The sequence below is a fragment of the Astatotilapia calliptera genome, chromosome 9 (genome assembly GCF_964374335.1).
Source record: "Astatotilapia calliptera chromosome 9, fAstCal68.1, whole genome shotgun sequence".
NCBI classification, from domain to species: domain Eukaryota; kingdom Metazoa; phylum Chordata; class Actinopteri; order Cichliformes; family Cichlidae; genus Astatotilapia; species Astatotilapia calliptera.
Window position 1 is genome coordinate 10,207,045 of NC_137430.1, and position 11,995 is coordinate 10,219,039.

General features: G+C 40.4%; 2 protein-coding genes across 2 annotated transcripts; both read left to right on the top strand.

The window, feature by feature from the left end:
• Positions 1 to 2,921: 2,921 nt before the first annotated feature.
• Positions 2,922 to 5,605, top strand: LOC145431058 (uncharacterized). The gene is made up of 4 exons (XM_080306378.1): positions 2,922 to 3,078; positions 4,080 to 4,228; positions 4,934 to 5,098; positions 5,176 to 5,605. The coding sequence occupies exons 2-4, from the start codon at positions 4,172 to 4,174 to the stop codon at positions 5,341 to 5,343; spliced, it is 390 nt and encodes a 129-aa protein (XP_080162504.1). The 5' UTR covers positions 2,922 to 3,078; positions 4,080 to 4,171; the 3' UTR covers positions 5,344 to 5,605.
• Positions 5,606 to 6,597: 992 nt separating this feature from the next.
• On the top strand, positions 6,598 to 9,346 carry LOC145431057 (kinesin-like protein KIF1B). Its single transcript, XM_080306377.1, has 7 exons — positions 6,598 to 7,131; positions 7,641 to 7,737; positions 7,858 to 8,089; positions 8,188 to 8,321; positions 8,422 to 8,483; positions 8,578 to 8,723; positions 8,902 to 9,346. The coding sequence occupies exons 3-7, from the start codon at positions 8,066 to 8,068 to the stop codon at positions 9,085 to 9,087; spliced, it is 552 nt and encodes a 183-aa protein (XP_080162503.1). The 5' UTR covers positions 6,598 to 7,131; positions 7,641 to 7,737; positions 7,858 to 8,065; the 3' UTR covers positions 9,088 to 9,346.
• The last annotated feature ends 2,649 nt before the right edge of the window (positions 9,347 to 11,995 follow it).

Here is an 11,995-nt window from a genome sequence, read left to right on the forward strand (position 1 = left end):
TGCGTTTAGCTTGTCGAATTTACATAAATCTTCGATCGCTAGCAGTGTAACTCTGAAGTGCTGTACTGTATGTTTGGAAGTTTTCTCCCAAACAAACACAACAATGCCGACGAAACGTTTTGCACCCTCAAATGCACCTTTTGTTTTCATTCCATAATACTGGACTTGTGTTTCTACGAAGGTTTGAACTCTAACAGTGTTTAAACAAAAGAGAAAAGTGTGAAAATGTTCATGCCTGTCTGAGAAAAGTGTATAAAGCATGTAGTGAGTGGTTTTACAGTCTTAACATCTGTAATAATTGTAAAAAATAAATTTGGCTATGGATTTCACCTACCGCGGGTTATTTTTAGAACGTAACACCAGCGATAAACGAGGGGCTGCTGTATTATTAATAGTAGAGTCTGGGACATCTAATTGATTAATATCAACATTGATTATTATTCACTATTATTTTTGTTCAAGGAGAACCAAAAATATAAAACTCTTTCAGCTTGTTTGTTGCCAAAAATGGCCACTTTTTGTGTATGTTCACAAAATGCTATAAAATGTAGATTTCTTAAAACATTTATCTACTTTTACCGACGTGACTCTTTAAAATAGCACCAGTCCTTTTCATCAAAATCAAAATTGTATCTAAATTTTTTACTCTTTATAGCCAGTTAGGTTATATATTACCATTAACTTTTCAGATAAAACGGTGATAAAGTCCTAATGTTTTCATGAAACTTCCTTTTTTTCCCCATCTGAGCATCGGGGAAAAGGCTGTCTTGCAATTGTTGAGGTCACTAGTGTGTGCCCCATTTCTTCCAGGATCACTCTCGTTATAGGTTTTAGTGGACTCCTAGTACTGCGAAGTGGTTTCATGGTACAAAGGGATTGCATTCCAAGATCTGTGATTCTGTAGAAATGAGCAGTGATGCCCTTCCTACCATCTTTCCAGAAAAATAAGTGATCTGGAAGCTGTTAGGCTGACTTACAGCAGCAGCACTTTCTGCACCTGCATAAACTCCAGGACACATTTACTAACGATGTTTGTTGCTGTATGTGCTGCAGCTTTGAATTTTTTAATAATATATATTTTGTTAATATTTTGGCTATGGTGTCTTGTTATGAAATGTAAAAGAGTAAAAGTGTTGTTAGCAGGTGCTTCAAAGCTAAGTTTGACTGGGAAACTCAAAGCTCAATAGTCTGTATCAACAGAAATTCACTGCAGCCTATGTAATATTTCATGCGTCATAATTTATTCTACTCTATCTTGCAAATAGATATTTGTGTGGCAATGTCATGCACAACACACACAACTATTAGATCCTTAAGATCAAACCCGTGTCATTCCACTGCAGTGCAGTAGTCAAAAAAAAGAATAAGTGAAGTGTCCACAAATGGCCAGGATAGAGCCCAGAGTGTTAATTTTTAAAATGTATGAAAATATTATTGTTTACAATTATTTACTGTTAATATCAACAATAAGCTTTTTATTTTGAAATTACAAGTTTAAAAAAAAAGCTTTTACATTTAATGCTGTTACACTGTAATCCTTTATTATAAGTATGGACACAGAATCAAGTGAACAACATTTTGAAATAAGTTTAATAGGAATTTTGTACTACGCAAAAACAACAACAACAACAACATATTAAACAAACAAACAAACAAACACAGCCAGTGCCTTCATTTGTCCATCACATGTCAAACATAGCACCTCAATCTTTGCCCTGACAGCAGGGCTGAAAGTGGGGCACAGAGGGCAGTGAAAAAGTCCTCTGCAACACGTGTTGCATTCCTGCAATTCCGGCTTCAAGCCCGAATTCCAGATTGATAAGTGCATCTAAAACAGAGAGAGAAACAGATAAACACCATATACACATTTAAGTTAAGGTTTTAGCAGAAATAACAATTTACAGTTGGCATGTAATAGATTTGGGAAGAAAATCCTTGAAAAAAACCCCACAAATATATTACAAGACACTTTAACTTGTGAGACATGTTTCTATTGACATGTAACAGTCAATTGAACAGGGGCTAACTAAAATCTGGGCAATAAAAAAGCTGTACAGAAAAGAATGACAAATAGAAGTATTGATAAATATATAAATCTGTTTGTAACGAAATTTACAGTGTTGACGCTAACCAAAGGTGTCACAAGTACACACGTTCCTTACTACAGTTTAGATACCTCTGTTTAAAAAGCACTGACTCAACTTTTTAGTTAAGTCGAAGTAAGAAGTACAGGGTCTAAAATATAATTTATGTACAAAATTTTGAAGTAATCTTGCGTCCAAAGCACGCGTGCAGGGGGCTGATTTACAAATGTACGCATTACAAAGTACAGATACGCGTGCTAAAATGTGAGAAGTAGAAGTATAAAGAAGTATACAGTAGGCACAAAAAAGTACAGCAGTAAAGTAAAGATACCAGAAAATTCTACTTAAGTACAGTATTGAAGTATTCATTATTTCGCATCTCTGACGCCAACAATAAATCATACTCTAATGCAAAATGTGGTTTTTGCTTCTTCTCGCCCACAGAAGAAGTTAATCCAGCTCTCTTACTGAAACCAGGCCCAGGAAAAAGCATATCTGTGCGTTTCTCTGCCATGGAGCACGATGAAAAAACATTAAAATAAGGAGGAATGTTGTTGTAACGCAAAAAAAGTGGCAACATGATCATTGTAAGAAAACTAGACGATTCCTAGAATTATGAAATCACTAACGGCAAACTTATTTAAGAAAGACTTAACCAACCTTTGCGATCAACTTGCAAAACTTCCACGGTTTCCATGCGTGTTTACGGCTACTGTGGAGGTCACGTGTTTCCGGCTACTGTGTAGGTCACGTGTTTCCGGTTAGTGTGGAGGTCACGTGTATCCGGTTACTGTGGAGCTCCACAGTGGCTGCAGCCAGACCCTTCTCGACGGAGGGGGTCAGTCGTTGGGATGCGCATGCGCAGACAGAGTGTGCGAGCGGCAGGCCTTGACCTTTCGGGAAAAAAAACTCACGGACGGTGACAGCGAGGCGGATAACAGTCTTCAGTACCTGCTGGACTTTGAAGCTGTGGATTCTGGGACTGTTAGAAAAGGTAAAACATTTCCATTAAAACCTTATTACTGTTTTGTTTTTGTTACTCGTCATTGTAGCTTGCTGTTAATGTTGTGCTAACAGTAGCGATTAGCTAGATACGTTAGCCGTTGAGGTCAGCGCAATTTAGTATCCGGTATACAGAAACTGTTTTCCTAACAAAACCACTGTTATAATTAAGTGAAGCTGCTCCCAGCTAATTTGAACCTTTGGCTTCTAAAATATGTGGTTCAGTTGCGTGCTGCGTACATAACCTAATGTCAGCTAGACCGAAATTAAAATTTAATATATTGTTAAAGTCACTAAAATGGCGCCTGAAGCCTGTTATGACGTGAGCTCTGTGTCTGCTCTAGAAACTCTGAAAGTCTGTAGATCTGAGCCGTACATTAAATACTCACATGAACCTGTACTTTGAATTCTGTATGAGCTGTATAAAATACAGCTATGCATAAGTGTTTTGAATGAATAATTAGATTAGATAACTCTTTATTGTCTAATAGAATTATATAGAAATGAATAGAACGTGGTTCTTTAGACTGATGCCATAGAAGAACCTTTTTTGGTGCCACAAAGAACCTTTCAAACAATGGTTTCAAACATGAGAAGGTGTGTCTTTGACTGTTCCTGCATAACTTAGTTTCGGACTAGTTGACAAGTTATGCTCCGGTCATTTGATGTTTCCAAGATAGATGTTCTTTTGTAATATAGTTAAATTTTTTTGTATATTTCATTTATCCACCATCATACATCATACATACAAGCTAAGAAGAGGTCGTTATACTAACAAGAGGTATCAACGCTGGGCCAAAGTTCAGCACATGGTTAAAGTTTGTAATCCAGCCAGGGTGTAAATATCACTCAGCAGCCAGAGCTGAAGCAGGTAGCATCAACACATAAATCTACTCTACCTGGCTTAAATCACAAGAGCACCTCTGACCAAAAAGCTGTAGATTTTTCTTGTTTGCACAAATTAATCCAGATTCACATTAACTGTGTTCACAGCTCCAACAAAATGAGGAAGAGGAGGGGCAGAAACACAATTAGATTGAATTACAATTGGATGGAAGGCGAGGACAAGAAGAAGGAAGCTTAGGATGAGGAGGAAGAGAAGCAGCAGGAGCATCTTTAGGGATCCCTATGATGTCATTGAGGTTTGTTTCATTAATATGGTCCTCTCACAAAGACCGATGACTTGTTTTAGTTCACGTACTTCCTGTATTAAATAGTGATGTGCAAAATGTTGTGAAAAACCATGGAGCAGGTACGTATAGTGCATCTGCAGGTAAATGAAAATCAAATCTCTAAGACAGACTGAAATCTGTATATTTATCACCCTTATGATAAAACCCATGTCAGCCATTGGTTTATGGACTTTGTATTTTGAAGCCTCAACATTTGCTTTATTGCTGTTGCTATGTTGGGACCATATTAGGATGAGGGATCAGAATCTGGAGTCATGCACACTATTATTTCATTTAGTGTGTATCCATAAGATTCGTACAGCAGATCCAAGTTGTGCCTTGAAAACAGGAAAGTCGTCTGCATAGAGGAGAACTGTAATAGCAGGCTTGTACAAAGTGAGGCTTTGTGCACTCGTTTTACTTCTGTCACCCTGTTTTGATGCAGATTTCACTTGAAATCAGGCAAGAACTGGACTTATTTTTTACAATGTGTTCTTGTGAATTGATTGTGTATCGCATATGTTTGATTGATTTGACTTTCTGCAAGACAACAGTCGTCCACTGGCCAAAACAGTTTTCCAAATACCTCCACGTGATCTAGCCTGGATTTAGAAAAGAATAGCAAAAAAAATCTGCACCTCCTGCTTCAGATGCAATTTGTGTTTGTGTGTTCAGAGGCAGCGGCGAGAGGGGAGACCTCGGGTCATCCAGCTGGAGAGCCTGACCAGGAGGAGTCGAACCTTAACTCAGCTCTTCCAGGGCACCCTGCAGACTCTGCTGCTGGCATCGGCGAGGGATGACGTGAACGCCAAACTGGAGTCCATCACAGGTCAACTGCAGGTATGCGAGTCAGACCTTCTGAGGAGGGTTTCACTTTTCTCTCTTCTTTATAATTGACTCTTTTCTCTCTCTTTCAGCTCCTTGTCTCAGAGTGGGAGGGATTTGAAGCACAAAGGGAGGAACTTGTCGTTTGGTTGGCTGATATGGATGTCCGCCTGAGTGAGGTTGACCAGCTGACAGGAAACACCAGTGAAAAACTGAAACAACTGCAGGTGTGGGCTTGTTTTGATATGACATATATTTGATATGAAACATACGTCAGAGACATTGTCCTAAACTGGACTAACAAAGGGCCATGAGTACAACATGAAAAGTACATTACAGAGCGTAAGGCTGAAGTTCATTGATCATTTTAATCATAAACTTGTTGTTGAAATGTTTTTACTGAACATGCAAACATCTGCTGATGAAAATGTGTTGATTTATTGGTCTGTTATGAAGCTATTGCTATTTCTAACGTGTTTTATCACTTTCTGATGTTTTATTAATTAAACAATACATGTATTATTTGTTGTGTTATCTGTAGATATATATATATATATATATATATATATATATATATATATATATATATATATATATATATATATATATATATATATATATATATATATACATATACTTTGTTGTTACACTTTCTCTTACCGTACACTACTAAATCTCCATTTGCCTATTTGCACTACTCTGCCTGGTTTACACTCAATGTCACTTACCCATTATATTGTATATTGTATAGCTTTCTTGTTATATGTAAAATTGTATTTATTTAAATTTTTACTTTTTAATTATTTTACTTGCATTTTTAATCACTTTTATATTTAAATATATTTAAATGTTCATTTGCTATTTATCTAGGGATTGAGAGTAACGCAATTTCTATTCTCTGTATGTCCTGTACATGTGGCAGAATCGACAAATAAAGTTGACTTTGACTTTGAGATATATATATATATATATATATATATATATATATATATATATATATATAGTATAGCCAATATATTTAATTATTACTGTTTAAAACACTAATATGTGACATGTATTAGTAGTGATGTTGTGCTGAGGGTTAAAATGCCTTTTTGTGTTTTGGTAACTACAAAATGACAATAAACCATTAATATATGTCTATGCTGTGCTCGTATTTATTTTACCCTGCTCAAATTCAATTTATGATGCATTTTATTTTGAAAGATTTAAAATGGTTTTTTAAAGAACCACTCAAAAAAGGTTCTTTAAAATGGTTCTTTTAAAGAACCATTTGAAGAACCTTTTTAAAAATGGTTCTTTGAAAAACCATTAAAGGTGCCCCAAAGAACCATTTCTTGATGGTTCTTTGGGGCACCTTTAATGGTTCTTCAATGAACCACTGAAAGAAATGGTTCTTCAAAGAACCATTGTTTGAAAGGTTCTTTGTGGCACCAAAAAAGGTTCTTCTATGGCATCAGTCTAAAGAACCACTTTTGGTTCCAGTTGGCACCTTTATTTTTCTGAGTGTGGAAAGGATGTGCAAGCTATGGGACAAAGTTGCTGAGACTAGGTTAAAAAGAGGTGAGGATCAGTGAGCAGGAGTGTGGCTTTGTGCTGAAAAGAGCACAACAGATTGTTTGGAGAGAAGGTGAAGGAAAGTCAGCTGAAGCAAGACAGTTTGTGGAGTTTGTGTTGGACTGTATGTTATGCTGGGAGCCTGGGGATTAGTGCACTTTGATTCCAAGTTAATACTAACTAGTGTTTCTCACTGGTTTTTGGGTGGTGGAGTAAAAGGGATTGGTTGGTGGCTGTTTCTAATGTTAGCCTTTTCTTGGTTTTCTTACAGGCAGGGTAAAGACATGGTGATGAATGAGTGTGTGGGCCGTCTGCTGAGGACCAAGAGCTCAGGACAGTCAGACGGGGGTGTCGCAGCAGGAGTCACCGTGCTCGACAACCCTCTGCTGTCCTGAGATGTCAGACTCCTGCCTGCACATACAAACCACACTGAAGTCAAAGTTCCACCTGCACCTCCACCTGTTCTTGCAACAGCATGAAAACTGACAGAGGTGAGACAGAAGAAAAGTTCTTGTCTATTTTTTTTTTTTTTTTTACTAAGTTAAGGAATTAAGTTAAGAAGAGTGATTAAATAAATAGTTTCTTGCATTTTTGATTTAATGATTGTGTTTAGGATTATTTCAGAAACATGTTTAGAGGATCTTTGTAAGCCTGTATTTACTTTAAAAGAAGGGAAGCACTTCTTCATCCTACAGAAAAGGTGACACATTACAGATGAGTTCATAAAAAGTGTCTCTGTCACTCTTTCAAGGCTCTGTCACTTTTTCTTTTGTACTGGAACAGCATGTTAAAGTAGGCCTAGGCTGACATCTTGTGGCAGTGTGTTGTTACTACAACATATGAAATTGTGTTTCTATTGGAAATATAATTCAGCGCCACTGAGCCGCTCTCTCAGTTACAAACTGAACCTGTTTTGTAGACGTATAAATCACTAAGTACAGTGAAGCTTTTGGTTTTGTAAAAGTGTTTCTTATTCTAAATGCATGTTGATTTTTATCAGGGTGAAGAGCAGTTAGCAGTGCATTCATGGACATCTTTAAACTATTAATTGAAGAATCTTTGGTGATGATGGCATGAACTAGAAGCGTGAGCTCCAGGTGAGACTGCACAGAACAACAAGTGTCCTTAAACTGCATCAACTGATGACGTCTTACAATTTTATTCCACTGTGTGTTTTTATCATTGAATGTTTCTGTCTTTGTGTACATGTAATGCAGACACTAAAGCTGTGCCAGAACTTCATGCTGAAGAGAAGGATTCTTTTAAAATGCATGGGGGAGCAAGCGAGTCAGATACCAAGGGCACAAAGATGAAGCAGGTCTGATCGGAAACCGTTTATTTCCAGGCCAGGGAGCACAAATAAAAACACCCTTAAAAGGTTCCCTCCTGCTCAACCGCGTCACTCCCTACGGAGAGAAGATCTACATGACCTTATCTGCGTATCTGGAGGTCAGCCGCTGCTCCGCCGTGTTGTACCTGTTTGTACGTGTTTTTAAGTCTCTTGATGTCATCGTGTCTAACACACACCCTTTATCTCCTCTCTGCAGCTGGACCATTGCATCCAGCCTGCCATTATCACCAAAGACATCTGCATGGTCTTTTACTCCCGAGACGCCAAGATTTCCCCACCCCGTTCTCTCAAGAACCTCTTTGGGACTGGATACTCCAAAACTCCTGACTGGTAAATCTGGGCTGCTGCACTGTGGCCATCTCTGTTTCACAATCAAAGATATCTGCCCTGTTACAAAGTTTCCTTGTTCAAAACTTCTGCTTCATTATAGCAACCGAGTGACTGGGATCTACGAGCTGAGCTTGTGTAAGATGTCTGACACTGGAAGCCCAGGTGAGCGGCCATGAAACATGTTTAAAGAACGGCAGCTGTTTTATCATAATTCTGTGGAGAGCTTCATCCTAATGAGGGCTCATGTCCTGAGCAGGGATGCAGAGGAGGAGGAGGAAGGTCCTGGACACATCAGTGGCTTATGTGCGTGGAGAGGAGAACCTGGCCGGCTGGAGGCCCAGAGGAGATAGCCTCATCCTAGAGCACCAGTGGGAGCTGGAGAAGATGGAGCAGCTGCAGGAGGTGGGGCCTTAAAAGATTCATAAAGAAATAAATCTGTTTAATATCGTAGAGGGAAAAATGACTTTTCAACTCAAAGACCAAAGTGCTATTCTAAAAAGTTTTTTCTTAGAGTACAGACTTTACATGACTAACCTCCCCTCTTCTCCCCACCTCACATTCGCCCCCATCTTTCGTCCAGGTGGAAAAGACCCGTCACCTTCTGGGAGAGGCGGCTCCCGTGGGAACAGCTCCCACCACCAAGTCCCTGAGTGAGTCTCTGTCCCCCAGCGTGAGCTCCGGCACTCTGTCCACGTCCACCTCCGTCTCCTCGCAGATCTCCAGCACCACCTTTGAAAGCGTGAGAAGGAGCTGGCCACCAAGGTGAGAAAAACGTGGGCTTAGTGGGCGTTCTTGTTGCTGCCTTCTTCCTTCTCTGCTCGGAGCTGATCAGTCTTGTTCCTGTTGTGTTGTAGTGCCTGCGCCTTCTGACACACACCTTCAATACTGAATACAAGCAGCTGGTGAACAGCATCAGTGACTGCAAGGTGAGAAATAATACAAAGAAATAAAAAAATAGCCTTTCTGTGTCACATCAGGGAGTTCCTATATTGACGTCTACCTCATCCTGCTGTTGTTTCACTTCAGCTTTCTCTCATCTCACCGATCGGACGTGATCCATCCGTGACGAGCTTCAGCAGTGCCACCCTCACCCCTTCCTCTACCTGCCCCTCTCTGTCGGACTCGCGCTGTGGCTCCATGGGCCAGAAGTAAACATATTTTTAGGAACATTGACCTCGATCTGCAAACGGTTATTGACAGGTTATCTATTTGATTCTAACTTGGTGTGATTTGTGTTAAAGGACCCCTGAGAACAGCTCACGTGCCTCCAGTCCCTCCTGCTCAGACTGTGAAAACTTCCCGATGGTTCCCACTCTGGAGACCTCCTACCTTGCGCGGGCTGCAAGAGAACGAGTTCCTGAACTTGGTGCCTGATATTGAAGAAATGCGACCAGGGTGAGTAATGCCATATTAACCCAAATACTGTCACTATGACATGTGTCTCACAGACCAAATGTAAGTCGACACTCATGTTCTCTAGTTCAAGCAGAAATGATGTGGATCGATTCAAATTCCTGAGCCTGGATGATTTCAGCTGGAAACAAACCAACTCTGCTTCTTCCTCAGATAATTCAATTCAATTCAATTCAATTTTATTTATATAGCGCCAAATCACAACAAAAGTCACCTCAAGGCGCTTCATAGATACAGAGAAAAACCCAACAATCATATGACCCCCTATGAGCAAGCACTTTGGCGACAGTGGGAAGGAAAAACTCCCTTTTAACAGGAAGAAACCTCCAGCAGAACCAGGCTCAGGGAGGGGCGGGGCCATCTTCTGTGACCGGTTGGGGTGAGAGAAGGAAGACAGGATAAAAGACCTGCTGTGGAAGAGAGACAGAGGTTAATAACAGATATGATTCAATGCAGAGAGGTCTATTAACTCATACTGAGTGAGAAAGGAGACTGGAAAGGAAAAACTCAATGCATCATGGGAATCCCCGGCAGGCTACATCTATTGCAGCATAACTAAGGGAGGATTCAGGGTCACCTGGTCCAGCCCTAAATATATACTTTACCAAAGAGGAAAGTTTTAAGCCTAATCTTGAAATCTTGTCTTCTGAATCCAAACTGGAAGCTGGTTCCACAGAAGAGGGGCCTGAAAACTGAATGTGTTCACTGACCGGTGTTGCCAGCTTTGGTGGCTCGTCTCCCGCTCGAAGAGGACCAAAAAGAGAACAATACAGTGTTCAGCTGCCTGGCTGTGCTCTACACACACAGCCCTGCTCTGGTACAGTAAAAACCACATTTACATTTGTTTACATTTCCAATGTAGAGGATGAGTTTAGATCACTGTGGTCCAAGCTTGTCGTCAGTTATAGAAACTGGATGTTGCACAGGAAAGTGTTTCCTTACATTTATTTTGTGTTGACAGAAGTCTTTGATTCATATTGATTATTAAAGCGGGCTTTAACCTGTGGAGAAACACGTGTGCTCTTGCTCCTTCAAACGGTTTTCTTCAGAGATTTCTCACTGTTTGTACACATGCTGAGTGGCTAGTTTTGAAAACACTTACTTTACCTTTACTACTCTGCTCAGAAATGCAACCTGTGACCTTACACAGCCCAAAAACTTATCCTAAAACATAAATTAACAAGGACAGAAGCTTTTTACAAATGCTTCAACAGTGTAATTCTAACAAGGTATGCAATACATCTAATGTCAGTTCAGAGGTATGAAGTGATGACACTTTGACATCACTGAATAAAAGCAGTCTTGTCATAATAAGCTTTGCTGTGGACAGTTGGCGCGTTCATGTTAAACTTTTTCTTACAAATAAAAAAGGTAATCAGATGTTAAGTTTGTTCAGTTTTAGTTGTTCTCATTGTGTTGCTCCTCAGATCTCCCGTTGTCCCTGAGCCTGACTAAAGCCCGGCAGCTTGTTTTCAGGGCATGGCAATGCAGATATGAGCTAAATGTGACACAGCAAAGAAAAATCAGAATCAAGAAACCCTGAGCTGACTTTCATGGCTGCAGACGTGACATTAAGAGCCTCACAGATCAAAAAAGTATGGGATTTAAACTGCTTCTAGACCTGCACACGTCTGTTTCCAGGGCAGGATATCCATTCCAGTGCAGCAGAAGGAGCGGTCAGTGTGGACCTCGGTGCTGTACAGGACCTCCTGGAGCTGCTTGTCTCCTGGCATCTGGGCTTTCACTCGTATCTGAAGGACAAAATAGGAAAATCAAGTTGCTCTCACTGTCACCTGATTTCCACAGACTGCCATCTGACCACATCCCTGCAGTTGGATCCCACCGCCGTACCTCTAGGATGGGTCTTCTTGTTGTCAACCCAAACCACCCTCTCCTTCAGCTCTGTGCTGAATATATACACATGATTGCTTCTTAAAAAACAAACAAAAACAAAAAAACGTCCCCACACGGAGTGAGACTCAGTCTTGGATGCCCAGATCAGCCAGTGTGGTGTCCAAGAAAGGGAAGGGTTGGTTTGCCAAGTTGGGCTGTACCTCGATGGGCAGTGTCACCAACATGGGGATATCCTGCTCCAGTCTGACGCGCAACATCTTGTTGTGGGACCCCGGGAGCTTCCTGTCTGCCGATCCGCCTCTCCGTCGGCCTGCTCCACAGTCGCCGCCTCCTCCAGAGAGCGTTTTGTGTCGTCTGCTGCCAGCTTGACTTGCTGATCTTTATCTCAGGAGGCAGTGGGTTTTTAC